Source organism: Trichosurus vulpecula, chromosome 8 (genome assembly GCF_011100635.1).
Source record: "Trichosurus vulpecula isolate mTriVul1 chromosome 8, mTriVul1.pri, whole genome shotgun sequence".
In the NCBI taxonomy this organism is placed as follows: Eukaryota; Metazoa; Chordata; class Mammalia; order Diprotodontia; family Phalangeridae; genus Trichosurus; species Trichosurus vulpecula.
Window position 1 is genome coordinate 150284816 of NC_050580.1, and position 27020 is coordinate 150311835.

At 38.6% G+C, this 27020-nt stretch overlaps 1 protein-coding gene across 2 annotated transcripts; it reads right to left on the bottom strand.

Annotated features, from left to right (window-relative positions):
- Positions 1-27020, bottom strand: INTS14 (integrator complex subunit 14). 2 transcript variants are annotated; one of them, XM_036737216.1, is made up of 12 exons: positions 26917-27020; positions 19950-20230; positions 18791-18898; positions 12400-12555; positions 11670-11788; positions 11118-11260; positions 8883-8975; positions 7470-7614; positions 6679-6812; positions 4425-4543; positions 3558-3623; positions 1-834 (listed from the first exon to the last, which is right to left on the bottom strand). In XM_036737216.1, the coding sequence occupies exons 2-12, from the start codon at positions 20169-20171 to the stop codon at positions 583-585; spliced, it is 1557 nt and encodes a 518-aa protein (XP_036593111.1). In that variant the 5' UTR covers positions 20172-20230; positions 26917-27020; the 3' UTR covers positions 1-582. The 2 variants fall into 2 exon arrangements, with proteins under 2 accessions (XP_036593111.1, XP_036593112.1); XM_036737217.1 differs by lacking the exon at positions 8883-8975 and having other exon boundaries at positions 26917-27005.

Genomic DNA, 27020 nt, shown 5'->3' on the forward strand with positions numbered 1-27020 from the left:
TTTTGTAAAATCAAGCATTTTATTGTTCATTTACCTTAATACTTAAAAAAAAGCTTCAATCAATTTTATGTTTTATACGTATCATTGTTTAAAATTGCATCTTAAAATAAACAGCATCATCGGTATCGCCATTTTGCTCAAGGTCCAACAAGGGCAATTTCTTGGTTGCCTGAGTTCATTCCAAGTGCAGATGTTAGAGAAAACTCCTGTCCTTTTGCCGGTTGGCTTTTAAAGCAGGAGAGCAAACACTTTCTGGAGGTCCAGGAGGGAGAGCTCCTACTGGTGAGTTTCCATACAGCCGTTCAAGGATCCAGGGAGCTCCACTCTCAGCCAAAGCTGCCTAGGAAGTCTGCATAGCACAAACGACCACTGTCCTTCAGAAACCAGAGCCTTTGATGCCCACTTTTCCCCACCATGGAAGCTAAGGAGTTAACTACTTCTAAGAATTTTTTTTTAGAGATTCTTTAGATCCAGCTTAGTGATTCCAACCAACCTGGAAAGGTTTCCATCTCCTGACTCCTCTCCCCACTTTGGAAGTCTCTCTCTTTCTCTTAAAGAAAATATTCCCCAAACAAGCCAATTTCACATTCTTTCAGTGCTGCTTCCAGAAAAGTCTGTCTGGAGGGGAGTGATATTGTGATCATAAGCTGCGTAATCGGAGGTACCAGTACTGGCCAGTTTGAGTTGCCTGGCAGCATGGGATAGCTGGAATGCGGCATCAGGGTGGGCTGTGTCAGGGAGAAGGGTGCACTCCCTTTCTAGCATGTCAGCTACTCCCTTCAAGAGATCCAGGAAGCCAAATGCCAGGGCAGCCTTTCGTAAACGGTTTAGCTCCTGAAACAAAACACAAATGAAATACTACTTTGGAACACATCTTTTTCATTAAAAAAACAAAAATTTCATCAACCAATCACCAATTATGTGTCATACAAACATACGTGCATATACAGAATAAATATAAAGAGAATAATAACAAAGTAGCTAAGTACAAGGTAGTTTGGGAGGCAGAATTCTAGAAGTTGGGGAGATCAAGAAAAGGCTCCATATAGGTGCTTGAGCTGAGCCTTGAAGGAAGACTGGAATGCTATAAGGTGGAAGTGAGATGGGAGGGCATTACAGGCATGGGGGGCAGTCAGGGTAAAAGCACAGAGATATAGGATATGGAGTGTTGTATGAGGGACAGCTTAATTGGATCAAAGTGTTGGGGGGGGAAGTAATATACACTAAGATTGGAAAGATGGGTTGGGGTCAGGTTGTGAAGAACTGTAAAAACTAAAAGAGGTTTATGTTTTATCCTAAAAGTCATAGGGTGTCACTAGAGTTGATTAAGGGAGTGACATGATTATATCTGCAATTAAGGAAAGTCACTTTGATGGCAGTGTGAAGGACTGACTAGAATAGGGAGGTATTTGAGGGAAGGGGACCATTTAGGAGGCTGCTGCAATAATCCAGTTGACAGGTGATGAGGGACTGAACTAAGGTGGCAACTAGGTGGCACAGTGGATAGAGTGCCAGGCCTCAGACATTAGCTGTGTGACTCTGGGCAAGTCATTTAACCCTGTTTGCCTCAGTTTCCTCATCTGTAAAATGAGGACAAGGAAATGGCAAGCCATTCCAGATCTTTGCCAAGAAAACCCCAAATGGGGTCGTGAATAGTTGGACATGACTAAAATCACAACATGTATGTAGAGAAAAGTCAGATGGGAGAGATTTCATAGGGGTAGAAATGTCAAGATTTTGCAACTATGGGATAGGGGAGAATGAGGAGTGAAGGTAGCATCAAAGTTATGAATGTGGGAGAAGAATAAGGACAGTGTTGCCTTAGAAACAGGAAAACTTGAAGAGGGGTAAAAGTTTTGTTTTTTTAAAAATGAAGGAGGGAACAAAGAATATTGATGAACCACACACAAACACACCCCTTCTCTCATTACCTTAGAATCACACTTGGTTTTTAAACAAATAGTCACACTTTGGGGAGAAAAGTGAGGATTTCTATGTTGAACATGGTGAGTTTGAGATGTCTCTGGGATATCCAGCTTGAAATGTCTCATAGGCAACTGGAGACAGAAGGCTAATGCTCAAGGGAGAGATCGGGACTGGATATTCTGATCTCTGAAAATCATCTGCACAAAAGTGATCATTTAACCTGATTAAGATCACTGAAAGAAAGAGAAGAAGGACCAGACAGAGACAGTGTCTTAGAGAAAACCCACAGTTTGATGGTGTGTTATGGATGATGAGCCAGCAAAGGAGACCTGAGAAATAGTCACACAGGTAGTGGGAAAACAAGAACATCCATCATTTGTCTACCTGTGCTCAGAAGAAATCTGTTTTCAAAAGTTTAAAAATGCATTTGCCAGTATTTTTATGCATATGTGTGTCCATGCTGGTGCGTGTGAAAGGCCTGGTGGTGATAAGGCTCCTTCTTTGAACAGAATGCCTGATGGGAATGAAATGAAATGAACTCCAGCTATGTTGTCCATCAGATTATGTTTTGGACTGTAACATGTTTGGAAAGTCTGAGCAAAAAGCTGAGAGTGCATGCTAATGGGAGGTGTGCCACAGCAGAAGGGGCACTCCAAGGCAGAGAACCCAGATTATGTTCTTTTAAGACAAAGAGATCATACTCAGGGGCCATGTCTAGTTAGACATGGCACCAACAATGACAAGTCAGGCTATTCTGTGCTGTTCTTTAAATGAATTTCAGTTATATTCAGGAATGACAATGGAGTTATGAGACATCACAAAGTTTTCTCCTTTGCATCTTTACTACTTCTGATGACCCTAAAGCTATCTCATCTCTAGGCCAATTCATAAATACTTATTTTTCACAAGTAGATCTGGGAAACAACTTATGTGGTAAAATTATTGAAAAGTTTGGAGTTTCAATGAGGGTGGGGGAAGGAGAATGGCTGAATAAACTGTGACATAGAAATGTAACAAAATATGCCACAAGAAACAACAAATATGAAGAATTTAGAGAAAAGTGTAAAGATTTACATGGAGTGATGCAGAATAAAGAAAACAGAACCTAAAGCACAGTATTCACAATGACTATGATATTGTAAATGAAAACAATACTAGACACAGGTGAATTTGTATTAAATTCAATGGCCAATGATGAAATATACTTCCTTTCTCTCAGTAGAAAGGTCGGGAACTATGGATGCACAATGTTGCACACACCATCATTAATGGTTGTTGTGTTGCTCGGTTTTGCTTAATAGTTTTTCTTTGTTACAGAGAGGGATCTACACTAGGCAACGATTAGCACAAAAGCCAAAAGGCATCAATAATTTTTTTTAAGTTTTGAGCTATTTACAATCCTAGGAGATTCAAACCTGATATGAATTCCCAAACATTTCGAAGTATCTCATCCCAGATAGAAGTAATTATTGACAAGAATTCCTACCTGGAGGCAAAAGGATAAACTAGGTGTCCAATTGTCTTGTCTTAAAATATAAAATAGCTTGTTATCAACCAATCATGTTTAGCAGAACCTTGGTTCACTTAATCAGAAGTGCCTACCCCAAAGTCCCTGATCCCATCATTCTCACCTTATAGAATGTTTGTGTTTTTTCAGGCAGTTTTCTTGCATTTCTTAAGATCTTTTGTACATCTGTCTATTAAAGGAGGGAAAAACTTGTTATTAATCAGGTAGGAAGAGGAAGAGTGGAAAAGAGTAAGAAATGTTTCTGAGCATAGAAATGTAATAAAATATAATAATTCCACTTAGATCTGTCAGTGTGAAGATTCCTCACTATCTGACTTTATTTCTGTTGTATTTATTTTTTAAAAATACAGGCATAGTGCTTTTTTCTCAGGGGGCTTTAAAAATGAACATGAAGCTCTCACACATCTTTTTGGGAGGCAGGTAAATCGGCAAATGATCTTGTGAAAAAGAAACACATATAAAACTTTTTAGAAATCTAAAACTCATCAGGTACATCTGTGGTAAACATAGCTATGGTTTTCTTTTCAGTTTGATGACTTCAAAGTTCTGTAAGTGCTTCCTTATCATGAGGCTCATTGCCTTCCCTCTGAAGAGACGTGTAGATATATGGCTAGGCCAGAGACAGAGAACTTAAAAAAAAGGGAAGTAGCTTTTGACTCCCAGTATCTGTTGGGCAGGAAATCAGGAGAACCCACAGGATGAGTAGAAAGTCTTTTTTTGATCCTGTGGCCCAAATACCTCTTCTGATTTTGCTTATTTTGGAAGAACAAATAGAAAATGTGCTTCAGTAGGTAGCAAATTACAGCTGTAACTTTATTTTGAAAAGTTATTAAGTTTGAACAGAAGAAATATTATCCTCGCAAGAATGAGTATCTGTTTCTCTCTGCTACCACTGCCTCCCCACCCAAAACAGGGGAACTTTTGAATCACAGCTTCAATCACTGATGAGGAAGCAAAGAGAATGAGTTACCTGTAAACCACTTGGCTTAATCCACACAGTCACATTCTGGGCATAGCTGCGCTTGTTTTTAGGTTGCAAGGGGAAAGGACTCTTGTTGTCATCTTCACCATAAGGATTTTCTTTGGCATCTTAAAGGAAATGAAGCTTTCTAAAAATGATGCTCTAGCAAGCTTAGTAACATTTAAATCCATTTCTCTAAACATGAAATTAAATTTTTAATCAGTATATGCAGTCAACCAACAGCAGAAAAAGACTGGAAAAACAAAGTTGAAATTATCTTTAGAGCACTCACAACCTTATGACAGGTCAGTTTGCTGCTCAAAAAATTCCAATAGTGGGGCAGCTAGCTGGTGCAGTGAGTAGAGCACCGGCCCTGGAGTCATGAGGACCTGAGTTCAAATCCGACCTCAGACACTTGACACATGTACTAGCTGCGTGACCTTGGGCAAGTCACTTAACCCCAAATGCCCTGCCCTTCCCTGCCCCCCCCAAAAACAAAAAAAATTCCAATAGTTTCTCATTAACTATAACAGGACCAGGGAATTTTTTTTTTAATGGAAGGCCACTATATTGGGTCACTGACCCAAAGGAAAAAAAAACAAAACTGAGGTTCCCATAAGCAAAAAAGAGATTGTCCATTTTTTGGTAAGAATTACAAACATTCTACTCATTTGCTTTTAAAACTAAGAATAAGAAACACGAGACTACAAGAATGAGCAAGTGATACAAAGAAAATGATAAAGGGCAAGTGGAGAGAAAGACTTAAATGGAGAAATATCTCCATCTTGTGGCATTTTCAAACACTGCCCCTAAAGACTCCCACAGCCACATTTCAGTTTTTAACCTATATGCTGAAATGGAAGCATCACTAAAGGGCACCTACCTCCTGGTCCAGGTGTTTGCTAATTACAACTTAGGGTTCAAGGCAAGTTCTTCACCCTCACATTCATGACCCTTTATATTCTTACCTCAATGTTCTTCCATGTATACCCATTCTAACTGTGTAATCCTACTTTAACTTCTGGCCAATATAAACCTTCTCTTCCCGGGAGGCCAGATTCCACCCATACCACTCTCATTCTTATATATTAAGTAGTACTTAATGCCAATAGTACAAATTTTGGCACCTGGTTATTTACTGTCTTCTGTTGTCTCAATAGTTATGTGATGGTCTGTGTAACAGGACTTAAAGCTTGCAAGTTTTTCTGAGTCACTTGAGAGTAGAATTACTGGAAACTATGCCTAGCCAAGAAGTCTTAGAACTCCTTTTCCAGATAATGGCCAGTGTAATACGCTCGGCTTCTCTGTCTTACATCATGACTGCGTGTGTGTGTGTGTGTGTGTGTGTGTGTGTGTTGCTTGAAACAGAGAACGAGCCAACCTCCTCTCATTGTACTAGAGCTTCTTTTACTATTGCTGTAACATGAGGTTAAGCAATGGGGACTGTGACGCCTGAGATGAAAGTACTAAGGCTAACAAATTAGCGCTGAAACGTGGGCTCACACTTATGATACAACTCTAATAAGACAACATATAGAAGTAGTGAACAAAGGGGAATTGGGCCACTGAACTCTGTTGTCTCAAACAATGCAAACCCCTTTTGCTCAGAGAAGCCTGCTGTGCACGCCAGCAATGACAATGCTGGGACACAAGAACACGACATGAAATCCACGTGCATCCTTTTGCTAATCATCATTTAATGATTCGGCCTTTCTGGTGAGGGTGCCAAGTAGCTCCTTTCCCCCAAAGCCAGAAAGAACACAATACATTAGACTACTACAGTATGTCTTGTCCATCCAATGAAACTATGAGCTCACTACGGGGAGATATAGCAGCTTATATTTCTTCTATATCCCCCAAAGCACCTAGCACCTGCTAAGTAAATGCCATGTGCTAAATAAATAATTCCTGAATTCAATTGAGAACAATTTCCTATTGTGTATGGGAAGGTCTACTTCAAGACACCTGAAGTTACATACTCCAAAGGACTTTTTGTGAACAACTTGAGAAACTCTTTACTTTGCAGGATTACTAGGGTTTAAAATGTCTCATTCATGTGCCAAGTTCAAGAACGAAGTTTTACTTTTGTTTTAAAGTTAGCTTTTCGATGTCTGTTTAAAGGGAAATCTGGGCAGTTTATTCCACATTCGAAAAATACAGTGATAAAAGCAGGGAGGCCTCCTAGGGATAAGGTACCCAGAGAGCTTCTTCACAGTGACAGAAGGAAAACAGAGCTGTGAGTAGGACCCTTTGAAACTTGTACCTGAAATGGGCCCCAGTTGGGCCATTTTCCCCAGCCAAGGGAGGGGCTCTGGACTGGGTTCAAAGAGAGACATCATGAGATTTGATTTCTTCTTGCTGTCAGCTTGAGAGTATAGCATTCCATGCCACTCAGGACTGTGTGAAAAAAATATGGAAGACCAGAGGAAAGCAAGGCTAGCAATGCCATCTCAAACCTGCTTACCCCCAAACCCAAGCTTAACATTTAACGAGTCTAATCTATACTCATTTTTTGCCTAAAAAGTCTGTTACAACACTGATATAAAACCCTGAGTCTGCACAATGTTACCGGTGGGCAGAGCCACCTCTAAAAGAACAATAGGGGTTAAGAGCATTCTATTTGTCTTCTAATTCTTTCTCATCTATATATAGAGATATATATTGATATAGAGACACATATCTATACATATATATGTAGAATATACAATGTGATACTATACAATGTGTTTAATAATATCGATATGCTAGATAGATTTATAACATATATATATCAATATAAAGACATATAATATATATCTAGAGATATTTATCTATATGGATGTCTATCTCCCTACCCCTTAGTTTCCTCTAGAATGAGAACTTGTCTCTCACTCTCTGATATATGTGTGTACACATATAATAAACATATGCATGTATATATACATACATAAAATAATACATAATATATAGAATAAAATCCATTTCCTTCAAATCTGAGAAGCATCTCACTTTACATTTACTGAATCAGAATTCCTGGGACAAGAATGACCTTTAGATAGAACCAAGGATCCTTACCCTAACTGAACAATTGCCACCATTCCTTCTACTTTCAGGCTGCCATGGAGCAGGACACAAAAGTTGGGTATTTTACCAGCAATCTGATTAGCTGAATTTTCATCTTCATTGTCATCAGTGATGCCTGTACCTACCTCATCACCTTCTGTGCAAAAACAAAGAGGGAAACTGGTCAGATAAAGTTCAAATACAAAATCCCTTAAGAACTAGAGGAAAATGGCTTTGTCATACAATTGTACATGTGCAGAATCTTTCTGGAGAGCAATCTGGCAATACTAAAGAAAAGTTATAAAAATACATGTACCCTTTAATCTAATAATTCCAATTATAGGAATATACACTGAAAGTTTGGTTTTTTTTTTAAGAAAAAAGCTTTTCCTTACATGTAGTTGCAAAAAGCTGGAATAGAACCAAATGACCAACAAGGGGAAAATGGTAAAATGAACTGTAATTAAAATACATGGAATACCATAATGTATTTAATATTGACAAGTATGAAGAATGCAAAGAAATCGAAGACCTTTCTGAAATGACACATACATAAAAAAGTAGAACCAAATATGAAGCACACATTAACCATGACTGTGACTATGTAAGAGGAAATGTGAATGTAAATGAATGGACAAAGAACCCTGATAGAAACTCAGAGGGAATGAAAAGTTGTTACAATACTTTAACGTTGAAATTGATCAATTTAAATATAAATAAACAGCCTACTATGCAAAACCTAAAGAATATAAAACTCAGTTTTCAAAAGGATCCTTTAAAAGGTGGAGGAACCAACAAGGAGAAATTCTACTCTCTAGTCTCAATGTGGTGACCCTGGGTGTTTGAAGGCTGTGACAGCAGAATACAAGTTCAGGTAGGTCTGGCACCAAGCTGGAAAGACCTTGAATAAAGGCTAGTGATCGTATGTTGTCTGAGGTCCAGCCTAGATAAATTTGGGAATGCTCATCAGTAGGTTGGATGAGGAATATTTTGGTAATGGAAACTCCCAGAGCCCAACTAGCCACTAAAGCCAGAGGGGCCCATAAAGTGCATGTGGTGAGCAGTGGAGAAAGTACCCTCACCAATGAAGTCACAGATCCCTTGAGTTTTTCAATTATGTTTCACCTTCATCTAAACTGAGAGCTTCTTGAGAGATTCAGGACCACTGATGGCCTCATAGCCCCTTGTATAATGTTTTGTATCCTAAGAGACTTTGGAATGATTGAGTGATGGCACGGGACATGGAGCAGCACGATTGTTTTTCTGATTTGTTAGGCTCTGTACAGTTTTTTTAAACCCAGTACAACAATTTCTCCTCCAAAATCCTATAAAGTGAATATCCTTCTTTAACTGTATGGACCATTTAAGACACTTCTGGGTCAAGAGATCTTTTGGACATGCCCCAAAGTTAAAAGGAGAACTCACCTTTGTTAAGAGCAATGGGCAGGACCAGATGCCTAGACAGAACTGGGGGGCTTGAAATATCAGCTATATCTATAAAACCCACTATTTCCAGATCTGGAAGGAAAATTCAACATAATTTTAATTCATATGTTAGGCAGGTCCTAAACATCTGTTCTATTTTATTTAAACATGAAAATAGAAATTTTAATAACGTAATTTTTCAGCTGAATTCAAGTGTGATGAGCTGGATGGAAAAGTTATTAAAAATTCCTTTTACATAGTATCTTTCCAATTAACAACTTCCCAGGAAATGAAGCAGTTATATCTTTGCTCTAATGAATTCAAGTTACATTACATGTAAGATGAAGATACATCTTCATCTATTCTCTAAGGAAATATATGTAGTAGAGGTCATAACTGCAGACACAAGCTCCGGGAATCCCAACTGAAGATCACTAGGGGGAGTCCAAACCCTTTCAAAGCAGATCCCATCAGGCTTTTTTGGGAAAGATAAGGGGAGGAGAATGGATTTTTAAATGAGGGAAATAACCCGAATGCATAACTAAGGGTAAGGCCAAAAGTTGAAGAAATGGTTGATGAATGGCTAAAATTTTGAGTTTTTTCTTTTTACTTTATAAACGGCTAGGTTTTTTTTTTAACCTTTTAGCTGGTATATTGTATATACGCTGAAATAGCTCCTTGAATTTACTGAAAAGTTAAATGAAAATCAAAACCTTGTTGTTAACCACAAATGGAAACATACTTCTAATGCATCAACAAGAGATTTTGAAGGAATACCTTAATTCTCCTGACAATAATCAATGTCAAAAGTAAAGACATTTGGAGGAAATGCATCACCAAGATAATAAGTGGCTTATAATGATGTACCATGAAGAAAGCAACCCAACCAATGGGGTTTAAGAAACCCTGGCCAGGAGTGACTGTTAGAAAGCTGTTCATGTCTTTGGGAAAAAATAAGAAAATCCCCAAATAATTAATTTCCTTGAACTCTTGAACCCGGCATGACACAGGTTTCACCTCAGGCAGTGCCACACTCGAAGGCTGAATGGCATCTCCTCTTCTGCTCCTGCCCTCTTTCACTTGAGAGGGAGCATGGCACAGCTGAGAGTGTGCAGGGCATGGAGTCAGAAGCCCTGGTTTTGAATCCCACCTCAGTCATTTACTTTGTGACCAGGGCCAAGGTAGTTCACATCCCTAAGTCTTAGTTTCCTGATCTGTAAAATGGTAATAGGAAGAGCACCACCTGCACAAGGCAAACAATACAATGCCAAATACAGGTAAACCATCATTACTTTTGTTTACATTTTCCAACTAGAGTATACAATAGATAAGGATTCAACACATCCTTTTCACTTAGCCATGGTAGTGGCAGCAGCACAACAGCATCCTAACATAGTTTATAGCTGGAAGGAACGTCTGAGATGTCTCATTCATTCAAACCCCTCGGGTCACAGAAAAAAAACCAAACAAATCAAGACCCAGAGAAAGGAAGCGAAAGCTCAGGGGTGGAAGGGGCCTCACCGGGCGTCCAGCAATGACTGTTCTAATGAAATTCCAAAGGTCACCACTAAGATTCAGGAAGGATGCCAGTCCTAGAAATCTGGGGCAGTAATGATGATAACAGCTGATATTTATAGAGCATTCAACATGGGCCACACATTGTGCTAAGTGCTTTACAAATACAGTCTCATTGGATCGTCCTAACAACCCTGGGAGGACAGGTACTATTATTACCCCCATTTTACAGATGAGCAAACAGAGGCAAATAGAGATTACATGATTTGTCTAGGAACACACAGCTAGTAACGTGTCTGAAGCTGGATTTCAACTCAGGTCTTCCTGACTCTAGGCCTGGTTTATATGACTTGAAGCTGGAAAGAACCTTTAACAATGAGAACCCTGAGGTCCAGAAAGGTGAAGTCTGTCACACTTTAATACTTGTGTGCCCGTGGTAGTAGCAAGTGGCAGAGCCAGGATCTCGTCTGACTTCAAACTCCATGTTCTTTTTCCCAGGAAATTAACCTGTATTCTTGACATAAAAATTTCCAAACTGGCAGCCTTTCAGACATCACGACCTCTTGTCCAAAGCAAATTCTGATAACAACATCATGACTAGTAACAGTGCCAACATTATGCATTAAACCTAGAGGAAAGAAATAAGCTAGGAGAAGGAAGAGAAGATCAACAGGAAAAGAGGAGAGAAAAGTAATGCAGAAATACGTTTTTTAAAATTACCTGTATTTATTACTTTAGGAATAGGATCAATTTCTTCATCTATAATAAAAGGTTCTGGTCTAGGGAAGACTTGCACATCAGATGTTAAGTGACCACATTTGAGAACAGCATGGAAAGGTGTATACGCCAGGTCTATCAGTTTCCTAAAATACGATGATTCATTAAGCGCTAGAGTAATATTGAAAAGCAATTGAAAATCCTAATTAAAGATGTAAACTTGTTTTCCTTCAAGATTACTCCAAACTGAAGTCTAATCAATTGATTTGTGAAGTACAATGAAACATGACATTCTTAACATAGGAATTTATTTGAAAAAAGCCCAAGAGCAAATTCACCTTTGAAACTGCTGAATTATTGCAGAGAGGTAACTGTAGACATTACCATTTCATTTGTACTTTAAAATATCACTTATACTAATCATTGCATCTTTAAAATGGGCAATGCAGGGAAATACAATGGCACAGCTCAAAATAACAATATAGACTGGGTTCTAAATGTTAAATTATAATGATAGATTATAAGAAAGTCATTAAATTCAAAACACAGACTCACCCAAACATAGACTGTACATTCTTCAAGCACAGGGGACCATCAATGGTAAAAATCTGTCCTTCACCATTGTTTAAGTCTATGAGTTGTTCAAGACAATCTAGGGAATCTGTGCTCTGGAGCTACAAAGCAGGAAAATCTCTCTTAAAAGATGCAGAAAATGCCAAGTAAATATTAGCTCACTCAGGTCAAGACCACAATAACAGAGACAATAAAAACCAGGTATTTCATGGCAGACAAGAGAAAAAATAACTTTGACAGTCTTTAAAAAACAAGAACTAAAACAGTCTTGATTGAAGGAAGACAGGAAAGTCATTTCATAAAATCAAACATCATACATAACTCACTCTCTCAGAGGGGAACAACTGGTATTTACCCATGATTTCCCCTCCAAGGGGACTTCTTCACGTAAATGGAAAAACATAGAAGTGTTTATTGATGAAAAGACAATGTTTCTCAAACTAAGGCTCAAAGTCTATTTTTTTCAGTATTTCTTTAGGCACAGAATGAGATACTACTTAGCAGGAGAGACACTTTACTACAGAAGAGAACATCTCAACCATTCATCATCTAACCTCCCATGAGAAACAACCCAGAGGAAATGACTTCAGGTATATCCTCATGGTGATGTAGCAACAATGTAGAATTTAAAAGAGTACTTGGGAATTCCATCAAATCACAGTTACTAGTTCCAGTGAACTAAACAGTTCAATGTTAAGGCAGAAGAATTTACCTCTTCCAAATTTGCCATGCACATGATGTATAACTTAGATGGAAAAGGGAAAGGCAGAGGAAATCTATTACTGTCACTTCGTTGACTGTGAGTTGCTAGCGAGTGGCGCAACGAACCTCTCCCAATGCCTAGACATCCATCAGTTACTAGAACAACCTATTTACAGAAGAAGGGAAAGATCATTTAAATAAATATATAAACAATAAGACTTCACAATGTTTTAATTTTTCCTTAGCTACTTTAAGAATTAAAATCTTCTAAATATTTTTTAAAAACCAACACCTTAAGACCCATTAGTTGCATTGTTACATTTTGAAAACTAGACTCCTATCTCCTGACTCAGGGGCTGTCAGCCACTACATGATAAACAGCTCACACCCCCTTCACTCTAAAGCAGCCACAGCTTGCCTCTCAGGTCATACAAGAAGAACAAGGGTCAGACTCTTGACATACCACTACCAAAAGGTTGGCAATCCCTGTCCTAAATGAATATACCCAAACTATAAACTCCATAAAACTATTTTATTATACTTTTGTTTAATACAAAAACTGTACAATGCAGCCTTTGTAAATGCATCCAGCTCTAGCTGCAGATGTTAATGTACTCAATGTAATGAGTAGACAGAATTACAAAAATTATTAATTTCTTCACTACTTTCTAAGCATTGTAAAATGGTAGCACATTCTTGGAGAGTATTTACACACAGTGTACCTGTTTTCAATCTCTCTTGACTGGGTATTTGGTAACAAAGGACCATCAGTACAAGATTACTTATGTGCTTACTTAACAACTTGTAATGACAACAAAATGGCATATGCTACTTCGAAGAGAGAACAACTGCTAAGGGGGGGAGGGCACCTGAAAGGGTAATCTGTCAAGAGGACAGTCAATTTACTACAAGGCAATTACATCTTCCAGGCACCACCAAATGTTTTATGTTTCATCCTTTACTTATGACACAGGCTCTGCCAGATGCTGTGTGATAATGAAACATTATATATAATGTCAAAATGGGAAGTTATGTGCTGCATCCAGATAACAAAGACATATTATAGCTGCCTAAAATCTTGGTAACCAAATCTCACGTTAAACCAAACCAGTGCAGTAACAGTTGATGCTAAAATGCATTATTAGTAATAACAAATATCATGTGAAGGCTGATTTTTAAAAAAAACACAAAATGATTTTGAGCCAGAACTGCTGCAAAATTCATAAAGCAATCCCAGGTTGGTTTCAATTCAATTTAACAACTATTTATGAAGTTCCTGCTACATGCAAGGCCACCCACACAGTACTATTCCATTGTGGCAGCAAAGGAGGCGACCTTGGAGTCTCCAAGGCTAAGCCAGAGGCCTGTGAGCTCTCCCATGTTTTATTATACTGGAATTGCTTTGAGTATGGGCCTGGTGATATTCTAAGTTGACTTTCTGAAGACCAACCTAACTTACTCATTACCAGTAAGCTGACCACATGGTGATGAAATCTTTAGGCAAGGTGACTCATAAAACAAAGAAAAATACAAAATAGACTTCAAACCTATGGGGCTCTATTTCTGCAATGACTACATTAGAAAAAGGGGCAGAGAGTGCTAAGAATAATGGTTTAATTACTGTCTATAAACATGACTCTTAGAACTCTAAATATGAGTACCGATACACACTTATTATAAGAGGAATTGAATCATTTTGATTTTGATATTCCTGCTATAAATGGAAGCATAAAACAAAATAAGTGCAGATAAATAGAAAGGAAGTTCAGTTTCTCACTATAGAGACAAATAAAAGCATTGGTTCAATTGTTTTTATCATATTGCTGTTTAAACAAAACAAGAAACATCATTCAATAGGGCACTTGCTCATCTGGTATTGCAATGCTCGTGGCAAACATTTAAGATAGACTATCACGAGGCGGAGCCAAGATGGAGGCTGGAAAGCAGAGACTAGTGTGAGCTCTCCGCCAAGTCCCTCCAAAAACCTATAAAAAAAATGGCTCTGAACCAATTCTAGAACTGCAGAACCCACAAAACAGCAGAGGGAAGCAGGGCTCCAGCCCAGGACAGCCTGGATGGTCTCTGGGTGAGGTCTATCCCACACGGAGCTGGGAGCTGGGAGTGGAGCAGAGCAGAGCCCAGCATGAGTGGCTCAGACCAACTAGACCAGGAGCCGGGCAGAGCGGGCCCTAGCGCCCTGAATCACTGAGCTGCGGCAGTTACCAGACTTCTCAACCCACAAACACCAAAGACAGTGGAGAAGGTTAGTGGGAAAAGCTGCAGGAGTGGAAGGAGTTTGCGGTTTGGCCACTGCCCCCAGGGCAGCGGAGGTGGGGCAGCTACAGCTGCTGTTGCTTCCGGCCCCAGGCCCACATGGTGGGAGGAATTAAGTGGCAGATCACAGCAGGAGTGCACAGCCTGCTGAAGATCTAAGCCCAGTCTGGGTTGGGGGTTCTTGGGGAAGGAGGAGTGGTGGTGTGGCAGAGCTGGCGCATCCCCCCCAAACGTGGAACATAGAACTCGTTAGTCTACAAGCAGTCATACCCTGCTGAAAAACTCAATGGTCAAGTTAGTTGGTTGGGAATATGGCCAGGCAGCGAAAACGCACCCAGATTCAGTCTCAGACTTTGGATTCTTTCTTCAGTGACAAAGAAGACCAAAACATACAGCCAGAAGAAGTCAACAAAGTCAACGAGCCTACACCAAAAGCCTCCAAGAAAAACATGAACTGGTCCCAGGCCATGGAAGAGCTCAAAAAGGATTTGGAAAAGCAAGTTAGAGAAGTAGTGGAAAAATTGGGAAGAGAGATGAGAAGGATGCGAGAAAACCATGAAAAACAAGTCAATGACTTGCTAAAGGAGACCCAAAAAAAAACACTGAAAAATACACTGAAGAAAACAACACCTTAAAAAATAGACTAACTCAAATGGCAAAAGAGCTCCAAAAAGCCAATGAAGAGAAGAATGCCTTGAAAGGCAGAATTAGCCAAATGGAAAAGGAGGTCCAACGGACCACTGAATAAAATACTACCTTAAAAATTAGATTGGAGCAAGTGGAAGCTAGTGACTTGATGAGAAATCAAGATATTATAAAACAGAACCAAAGGAATGAAAAAGTGGAAAACAATGTGAAATATCTCCTTGGAAAAACCACTGACCTGGAAAATAGATCCAGGAGAGATAATTTAAAAATTATTGGACTCCCTGAAAGCCATGATCAAAAAAAGAGCCTAGATGTTATCTTTCAAGAAATTATCAAGGAGAACTACCCTGATATTCTAGAGCCACAGGGCAAAATAGAAATTGAAAGAATCCACTGATCGCCTCCTCAAATAGATCCCAAAAAGAAATCTCCTAGGAATATTGTCGCCAAATTCCAGAGCTCCCAGATCAAAGAGAAAATACTGCAAGCAGCCAGAAAGAAACAATTTGAGTATTGTGGAAACACAATCAGAATAATCCAAGATCTGGCAGCTTCTACATTAAGAGATCGAAGGACTTGGAATACGATATTCCGGAGGTCAATGGAGCTAGGATTAAAACCTAGAATCACCTACTCAGCAAAACTGAGTATCATGCTCCAAGGTAAAATATGGACTTTCAATAAAATAGAGGACTTTCAAGCTTTCTCAGTGAAAAGACCAGAGTTGAATAGAAAATTTGACTTTCAAACACAAGAATCAAGAGAATCATGAAAAGATAAACAAGAAAGAGAAATCATAAGGGACTTACTAAAGTTGAACTGTTTTGTTTACATTCCTACATAGAAAGATGATGTGTATGATTCATGAGACCTCAATATCATAGTAGCTGAAAGGAATATGCATATATATATGTTTATGTATATATATATATAAGTGGATGTGCATGTATGTATATATGTATGTGTATGTGTGTATATATATACATATATATGTGTGTGTGTGTATATATATATATATATATATATATATATATATAATATGTAGAGAGAGAGAGAGAGAGAGAGGGCACAGGGTGAGTTGAAGATGAAGGGAAGATATCTAATAGAAATAAAATCAAATTAAGGGATGAGAGAGGAATATATTGAGAGAGGGAGATAGGGAGAGATAGAATGGGGTGGATTATCTCGCATAAAGGTGGCAAGAGGAAGCAGTTCTGTGGGAGGAGGGGAGAGGGTAGGTGAGGGGGGAATGGGTGAATCTTGCTCTCATCAAATTTGGCCTGAGGAGGAAATACCATACATACTCAATTAGGTATCTTACCCCACAGGAAAGAAGAGGGAAGAAGATAAAAAAAAAGGAGAGGGATGATGGAGGGGAGGGCAGATGGGGGTGGAGGTAATCAAAAACAAACACTTTGGAAAGGGGACAGGGTCAAGGGAGAAAATTCAATAAAGGGGGATGGGTTGGGAAGGAGCAAAATATAGTTAGTCTTTCACAACATGAGTATTGTGGAAGGGTTATACATAATGATACACATGTGGCCTATGTTGAATTGCTTGACTTCTTGATGGGAAGGGAAGAGGGGAGAGAATTTGGAACTCAAAGTTTTAAAAACAGATGTTCAAAAACAAACAAAAAAAGTTTTTGCATGCAACTAGAAAATAAGATACACAGGCAATGGGGTATAGAAATTTATCTTGCCCTACAAGAAAGGAAGGGAAAAGGGGATGGGAGGGGAGTGGGGTGACAGAAGGGAGGGCTGAATGGGGAACAGGGCAACCAGAATATACATCATCCTGGAGTGGGGGGAGGGTGGAAATGGGGAGAAAATTTGTAATTCAAACTCTTGTGAAAATCAATGCTGAAAACTAAATATGTTAAATAAATAAATTTTAAAAAAAAAGATAGACTATCACAAAGAAACCGCAGCTTGTGTGCCAACTCAGATCTACTGAAGGGGATAAAGAAGTAGAGAAGTTCAAGAAAAAACTCACGAAGACCCCATAGAGGGGGAGAGTAAAGCATATGTTGGTAAATATGATCCAGGATTAAGATATGAGAGATGAAAGTCTTGTAGACCTTTGTCTACAAGGTGAGAGGCCTCACGCCTATATCCTGAAAACCTTCACAAAGAAAGTCAGTAGTTGCTGAACATGGCGAGTACCAAGTAACCTCATCAAAAGTAAAACTGATGATGTTCTAATAGAAAGGAAATTAGTAACCTACTAATGCGGGCATCATTTCTGAATCAACTATATTTAAAGGTAGACAATCAGCTTTCTATAGCAAAGCTAAAAATCAATACCGAATTAGAAGGAATAAAAATGAGAAGCGACAGCACATAACTGAAACAATTCCAACATGACTTACTTAAGAAATGGTTGATGCCTCCCAAAAGACTACATTTATATTGTTAGAAGCCAGCATAGTACCTTTGAACAATATACTTCATAGGATCTGTGAGTTCATCATTTTGGATACATTTGGGGGCCAAACAGAACAAATCTAATTCTTCTTTTGTCTCCCTGGCTATCAACAGTCACTCACAAAAATTAAATATTTTATTAAACATTTAATATTGAACATCAATAAAACCAACTAAACTTTCTTAATAAACCTTTATAATCAAATTCTCAACAGGATTTTTCTGTCCATTGTTTTTCATTCACTTTTCTTCACATGTGGTCCTGGTTTATCTGTTCTCCATTCTTTTGGTACTGCTTTTTTTACTTTGTATTATTTCAAAAAGGTCTTTCCAGATTTCTTTGTATTCTTCTTACTTGTTAGCCTTCATTTCATTATAGTATTCTAGTATCTTAATGTTCCACAATTTATTTGATCATTTCCCCATTGTTGGACATTATTTCCAGTTTTCTGCAACGGCTTTGGCTGTCAGTAGATGTGTCTACCACTATATGCATATTCCTCTTGAGTGTAGAAGACCTCTTTGCTACTTCTAACTGCTACCTTATTTAAGAATGAAACATTTACAGGGGAAACCAGACTAGCAAGCTGATTAAATTAACTTTAATTCTATATCCAACTCTTAGGTAAATAACTGGCTTCAGGTTTTCTTCTGGTCCTATTTAGTAAGGTACACTTTGCATACATGGTGAATACTAAAATTTCACTCACCCTAAGAAAGCGATTCTAAAATTCCACTGGAGCATACTTCTATGTCCTACACAAAACAGCATTAAGTTTACAATATACTCACTGCTAACAGTACAGTTTCCATTACGCATAGTTTTGCTGCATCTGAATATACAACCTAGTACTTTCTTTAAAATTATATACCAACAATAAGTATATAAGTAAAGTTAATAGAAATTAACCAAGATTATAAGAAAAGAAATTATATAACAAATTTCTCTATGTAGAAATACAGCAAAGTTTATAGAAACTATAAAACCTATGTTTTATCAAATGCTTCATTGGTTAATATTTGAAATTCAGTGAAATGAAAATGAATTGTTACCTGGCAAGGAATTGAGCCACCCCATTCTTGTTGAACAATGTTGCAAACACCAAGTAATGCAGACTCTAAACATGTTTTATCGTAATCATCCATATTACTCAGTGCTTCCTGATTGAATAAAAGATTCATTATTCTTTACTGCATTAACTAGTTTCATAAAAACAGCATGAATTGTTCAAGACGACAATATTACATAAGGAATACTATATTCCTAAGATCCAGCTAGCCCAAATTTTACATTTTCCTCTAAAATAAAACTATGAGAGGTTCCAACCTTTTTTCAGACATAGAGCACTAGATGTGAAGTCAGGAAGATCCAGGTTCCCATCCTGCCTCACACATACTGGTGATGGGTCCCTGGATAAGTCACTTAACTTCACTTTCTGCATCTATAAAACGGGGATAAGAATAGCATTTCCTTCACAGGATTGTTGTAAAGCTCAACTGAGGTAATGTATATAAGGAATTTAGTAAACCTTAAAGCACAACAAACATACATACACACATATATGTATGTAAACACATACACATATATAAGAACTATTTTTAATGCTATTACTAATAAAGAGACTGTTTAAAACTTTTCCTTTATTCCTTCTTTTTACTTGATGGGATTCTGAATAGCCCATCCAAATTTACACCTTTATGGCTAAAGAACTATAGTTAGGCCAAAACAAGGAATCATTAAACTTGGAATCTTTTAAAAATGTACCCAATTATTCTCAGTATTTCTAGAAATGCTAAACCCCTGAAAAAGAGTGTTTCACTGGGGTCTAAGAAGAAGGGAGTGTTGGATTATGAGCACAGTACAGAAGAATGTGGGATATGGCTACCTGTTTTATTCCCTCTGGGAATTCTGTCAAAACCATGAAGAAGGCTTGTGTTACAAAGAGAGCTTGACTGCTGGGAACAGCTTTGAATGCTGTCAGGTATCTACCAGGAGATTCTAATTTACTACTATTTGTAGATACCTGCTGCATAGCTGTTTTAACAGGAAGGACCATTAGCCTTGCAATTCCAGATATACTATAAAATATTATATCAATGCTTGTGGATTCAACATGATTAATATAGGAAATACTCTATTTCTTACTATACCAGTGCTTAGCACAATGCCTGGTACATAAGTGCTTAATCAATGCATGTTGATTAATTTTACCTGAAGAGTGTTATAATCTCTTGTAAAAGGTACCATCAACTCCCAAAGTGAAGAAAAAACCACCAACGCTGTAAACTCAAGCTTGTAATTGGTGGCCATGTGCTCAAATAACATAGTCAAACCATGGGCAGCTAGGTGTTTTCGCTGATATTCTTCTGATCCCTCAATAGAGACAGGTCGAGTCATAGAGAGTGACACATCCATCACCACCACGGTCGGCATGATGAAAATATCTGTATTTCCAAGAGGCAACTGCACACACAGCTATAAATGAGAAAATGCTGCAAGAAAAAAAAAGTATTTTGTTTACATATAGAAAAACAGGTTCTTTATTTTCCAAACTGAGACAAAGAAGGAGCAAATCCTATACTCTAGGGTTGCAAGGAGAGGACAAGCTGAAAATTGGAAGATAAATGAGTTAAGCTACTTGAGGAAGCATTTCTAAAATTATTTTGGCCATAGATTACTCCTGATTTGAAATATATTGGCAAAACTAATAAATGATCATTTAAATGTGAAATTGGTAAACTGTGGTCAGAGGGACAAATCTTGCCCACTGCTGGTCCTTTGTTTAGAGGATCTGACATATGGAATAACTCTAAGATAAAGGGAATTAGAAAATTAAGTTTACTTTCATATCTCCCCAAAGTGCTCCATGTAGTAAACATTTCACATTTAATATTTTCAAGGAGAAAATATTACTTGCATTCAGTTTTTTCCCCAGGATTACTAATCATATCAGGTAGACCATAAAAGATCTGAAGATTCCACTTCAGGAAATACTGGCATAGGTCAATGACAGAATCATCACAAAATGCACAATGAAATAACCTTCAGTCATGAGTTGACCTTGTGTAATGCTTCTGTTAAAAAGCAAGCACACACACACAAAAAAAGCAAGCACAAGTGTGTACTTGTGAAAAACTGGAAATGATGCAAAAACCCCAGAAGACAGGCTAAGCATACTATGGTGTATTCAGGCCACACAACACTATGTGGCCATTTAAATGCCAACTATGTAGATTATATCAACATATGAAAATGTGTACATATAGGAAATAATGTTAAGTAAAAAAAATTAAAAAGTGGTACATATATACCGATAATGCAAAAATATACACATGTCCATTAAAAGGTTTCAGAAGAGTATGTGAAGGATCTAAATGGTTTCATGTTCATTCAGTTCTTTTACCACAAAGTTGCTAGAATTCCTAATGTTTAAAAAAGCTAACACTTCATGTGGATGTGCTAACAAGCCTTCAGGAACTAACAACAAGGAGCAAGCAAACTCATGCTAAGTTTTTACTGATCCTTAAATTACAACACACATGGTCTCCAACAATCAAGTTACATTCCCTAAGTTCATAAATGAGAACAATAAAAAAAAATTTTGTGATTAGGTTCTTAGAGTTGCACACAAAAGCCTACTGAACATACACTATTTCTAAAGAAGTAACAGGGATATGTGGAGAGGTAAACACCCCTGCCACCCATTCCTATTTACCAGTCTAAATCTAGTTTTTGAAAGCTGATTCACGTGCTGAGTTCTTCGATACTGCAAAAATACTGAAAATATTCAAATTTAAATCAAGAATAAGAACCTCCCTCCAGTGAAGCAAGTTTACTGAAAAAGAAAGACATTTGTGTGCTTGGAGCAGGGTGGTCGTTATTCACCACCTGTGAAGAGCGATACAATAAGACATTCTGTTTCTTTAAAACACTAATTGGTCTCATACTTTCTAGCCTTCTTTGCTTCCCAACAAACTAACTTTCTAATAAATTCCAGACAATACAGAAATCCATCCTGTTTGTGATAAATTTAAATATACACACATTCTGGTACCTTGCATTTGTATTACATTTTATATATTTTGGTGTGTGTTCATCTTTAATGTATGTTTGAACAATGCTATAAGACCAATACGGTATAGTAGGGGAATGCTAGGGGCTCACTGAAATAACTGGGTTAAACAATAGCTGTCTTTCAGATAATTAACCTAAAGGGCTGGCACAGAGAAGGACAGCTGTGGAAATTGGCAAGTAGGTTGGAGAGTGTACCTAGGAAATCAACCAGGATGGTTGAGATCATGCCATATAAGGAAGGACTAAATTAAAAAGGATATTTTTAGCCTGGAATAAAGAACTAACCAATAAAAAAGTATTTATTAAATGCTTACTATGTGACAAGTACTGCGCTAAGTGTTGGAGGTAAAAATACAAATTGAGATAGTCCCTACCCTCAAAAAGCTTATACTCTAATAAGGGGAAACGATATGAGTGTTAACCAGGGAAGGCTGCTTGGACCTGGGAAGTCAGGGGATGGTTAGTGAAACAACAGGGCACAATCTATTGACAAATCCAGAAAAGAAAAAACATCTGGGAGGCTAAGATACCTCTCTTCAAGAATCCAAAGGGCTGCCATGTGTAAGAGGAATTAGATTTGTTTTATTTGACTCTAGGGAGCAGAACTAGAACTGATGGGTGGAAGTTACAAATGTCAGTTTACTGTAAAGAACTTATTAACCATCAGAGCTGTCCAAAACTGGAAGGGGATGTCTTCAGAGTCCTTTCTTAATAGAGCTCTTCTAGCAAAGGCTGGATAATCACTTGTTGGGTATGTTAGAGAGTGGATTCCTGTTTGGCCTCTGAGTTCCTTTTCAGCTTCTAAGGTGGCATGGATGAGGAGCTGAACTCAACAGAGGTGAGAAGAAAATACATCTATAGTAATAGGAATGGACAATAAAGGGAAAGACTCTGGAGTCATGCTCTAGTTGGTTAAGAGGGCTGGGTAATGGGAGAAGAAAGGGAGGATATTCTAGCAGGCAACATTCAAGTAGCAATAAATCCATGCACACATCAGTAGTCATCAAATATCTATGTTATGTAGCAGTACTTAGTACTAATAATCATACATACACATAATTGTGAAAAATGTATTAAGGGATCAGCTTTATTTAGAGTCTGCTACCATTCCTCTGGATGACAGCAGATACTTGAACCTAAGCAAGAATAGTATTAAATAAATTTTAAAAATGAATGAATAAATAAATAATATGTAACAAACATCACCTTCTCTTGTATGCTACGCATTTATTCCAGCGATAACTCTAGAGCAGTGATAGAGGCAAAATGTTTCCATCAGGCATCGCAGAGGGAGGCTAACTACCAAATGAAAGCTACAACTCTACATCAGTGCCAGAAAGCCTCAGGTCTGAAGGTAACTGTGTGCTCCTCCATAGGTTCCTAAGGATTCTTAGATGGAGAATAACCGTCGAGGCTACAACTTCTAATTAGCACTGAATGACCATTAGCAGCACAGAGCTTTGGGGGCAATCTTCAGTTTTAGAGAGGTAGATAAAATTGCTGCTAGATGATAACTTACACAGGGTTTTTAGCCTGGTAGAAGGGAAGCCAACAGAGAAAATCTACCATATCCATCCTAAAAAGAAGGCAGAGACCAATCTCCTCCCCACCTCCACCCAAATACCTCAGAATCATAAAATATTTGAGCTGGGAGGGACCTTAGAGATCTCCTAGTTCAAGTTCCTTATTTTAAAGAGGAAACTTCCTCTCAGAGGGGTGAAGTCTGAGGTCACACAGCTAATTAAAGTTAGAACTAGACCTTAATAACTTCTATTGATGGACATGATACTTCTATTCCTATAATTTTCTTTTCTGGTTTGAAATATTCACTATATCCATCTATCCTTTTTCTCTAAGATGCTTTTTGTTGTTACCAAGTCCTATCCAATACAGGATAACTTACCTGGGTAAGGAAGGATGAATTATATGCAAGCTCCCACCTTATTTTACTCTCTGGATCATTAGTTTGGGGGATGGCAAGAAGGGAACTACAGGGATTAAGCAAGGAACACAAAAATCTCCTTGTTTAAAATAAAGTCCCACAGAATTTACTAGTTGGAGATTCAAGTTTTAAAAACTCCCTTTTGAAGAGAAAACACCAGTTTAAGCATCTTGGACATTCAACATTATTAATATCAATTGTTTTAATCAAGTCAACACCTGGAAGACATCTGTCTTAGCAAAAAAGTTTTATTTCGTTAGAATTTGGGGCTAGGGGTAGGACGATGGGAAAGGAAAGAAAGTTTACATTTAGCTATCACTATAGGTCAGACTCCTACTTTCACAAAACCTTCTTCCATATTTCCCTGAATTCCTTCTTCCATCGTTATTATGACTATTAATAAAGAGCCATACTTTTGGGTGAGGAAACCCTACCTTCTTAAATATTAAAGAGTTTCTTTCCTCAGTTGGTCAGTGTGAGTTGATTTTATTTTCTCTAAATTGTTTTGTCCTATATGAAGATTACTTTGACAAGAGTCAATGCAAATGAGATCATATACTGGAAATACTTTGCAAACTTTGAATCACTAAGTGGCACAGTGGAGAGAGTGCAGGGCACGGTGTCAAGAAAAGGTCAAATCCTGCCTCACATACTTCCTAGCTGTTGGACTCTGAGCAAGTCATTTACCTTCTCTCAGCCTCTATTTCTTCATCTGTAAAACAGGCATAAGTTTCTAACTCAAAGGGTTTTTGTGAGGACCAAAGAAAATTATGTACCTAACGCACTCTGCAAAACTTAAATGTTGGCCTAATTTATAAATAACAATATAACATCATAGATTTAGAGCTGGAAGAGATCACCTAATCCAATCCCCTAATTTTATAGACTGAGGAAACTTTGGCTGAGAGAGGATAAATGATTGGCTCAAAGTAATAAAAGACTGACGGGCAGCTAGGAGTGGATAGAGTGCTGGGATTAGAATCAGGAAAACATCTTCCTGAGTTCCCAAATCCAGCCAGCCTCAGACACTTAAAAGCTGTGTGGCCCTGGGCAAGTCATTTCACCCTGTTTGCCTCAGTTTCCTTATCTATAAAATGAGCTGGAGAAGGCAATGGCAAACCCATCCTGTATCTTTGCCAAGAAAACCCTCAATGGGTCATGAAGAGTTGGCCAAGACTGAACAACAAGAGACGGAGATGGAATTTGAATCTGCATCCTCTGATCCCAAATCCAACATTTTTTCCAGTGCACCAGAGCCTAGGTTTAGTTTCCTCTGGCAAACAAAACCCTGAAAAATTTAGAAATGCAATGAATTTTAGAGCTTCAACCCTTTAATTTTACAGATGAGAAAACTGAGGTTAAATGAGGTTAACTGATTTCTCAAAGGTCACATAGCAAATCTGTGGCCAATGCTGAATAGAAAAACTATTTCATTAGCTAAATTTAAAATCAACACAAAGAATTAAGAACCAGAAGACAATGAAGGTCGCCTAAAAGGAACTTAAGGGAACAAAAACAGGGTATTATGATTATCTACTTCTGAAGGAAAAGAAGAAGAGATTAGTTTTATCTAAAATTTCTTTGCTTCAACGCTGTTTTCTTTTAAAGATTGTATATAACTTTGTTATACTTATTTTGATGGCAACTAAGAAAAATGTTTATAGCAGTATTAAAGTTTCAAGAAAGGAGATTATGTAGCATGGCTGAGTGAACGAGAGAGAATCAAAGGACTTGGGTTCGAATAGTAGCTCAGTCACTCACTATTTGTGACTTAGGATTTAGAACTTTACATAGTCAGACATGATCATTTTATGGATGAGGAAACTGACGCTCGTCAGTTTGTCAGACAACCTTGTCGGAGGTGGCTACTGCTAGGAAGCAGCAGATTCAGGATTAAAACATAGGACCTCTGACTCCTAAGCTTGGACTCTTACCCTATAACATTGCCTCTTACCTCTTCTGAACCTCTTATATCTGTTTAAAAAGAGATAGAAGAGAGAGAGAGAATACCTGCCCTATGTCATAAGACTTTTGTGAGCATCAAATGAAATATGTAAAGCACTTTTTAAATGTTTCTATTGAGTGCCAGGTCTGTACTGGGGCCAACTCTGGCCTAGGAATGCATTTTTTAAAAATTGTTTTTTCAGTTTTACTATCCACAGCTCAGAAATTTCTTGATATTGGTCCACTGCCTGGAATTAAGTGGAGAAAATGTTAATAATGCAGATTAAACTTAAAAGTGCCCCCCATTTGGCTGTAAATCATTATTCATATTTAGGATAGTGATATTATCAGCTTGTGGCCTAAGGCAAGTTAAAGTTAAGTCACTCAAACTCTCTTAGGTTGGTTTTTCTCACCAGGAGAATGGAGATGTTACCTCACTTGCAATCACCTCACAGAGCAGAAGTAATCAAAAGAGATCTCTTGGTCAACAGTACAGTGCAATATACAAGGGAGCGTCAATAAAGGTAGTCTACCCCCATAGAAGGAAAGCTGCAGAAGGGGAGCCACAGTTTCTTTTACATGCTCTCTTATAGCACTTAGCACAATGCCTGCAATGTCAAGCACAAAGCAGCGGCTAAATAAAAGCCAGTCGATAGAGCAGCGGATGATCATTTGCATTTAGAATTAGTAAAGGCTTGGGGCTTTCTGATCAGTTTGGGTAACAATCCCAAAGTTCCTTTACTTCTTTTCTAAGGCTTTGGGGCTGGGAGCGCGGGGGATCCCTTCGGAATCTGCTCAAGGTGGTTTTAGGAGAGCAGTCCCGAGCCAGGGGGCTGGTGGGGGAGGGGGGTCTCTGGGGTTCCCAGCCTAGAAGGGGACGCGAGCCGACTCTCGGTGCCTCCCCCCAGGACACAGTCGAGGCCCCGGCCTCCCTCCCCCCAATACTGGGGCCATGGGCGCCGGAACAACATTGGGAAGGGGACAGTCGTTGGACCCGGGGGTGGGGCAGGCCGAGGCCCAAAAGCTGCGGGGCCCCAGCGAGCCTCGGGAGAGATCGAGACCCGAGCCTGAGCAAAGGTGAAGGCCCGCGGGCAGTGGGGTCCCAGGGGAGCCCGGACTCTGGTGCTACATTTCCCCCGCCGCCCGCGCCTCTCCAGACATCTCCTCAGACCCCAGCGGTCCTACTCTTAGCCCTCCACCGGCCCTCTCTAGACTCACCCCGCGCCCATCGCCGGCCACCGCGTCCGTCGGTCTAAACCTTCCCCCTCAGCACCAAGGCCGGAACTTTGGGACCGCATGAGGAGGAGATCCAGGCCAGCGGC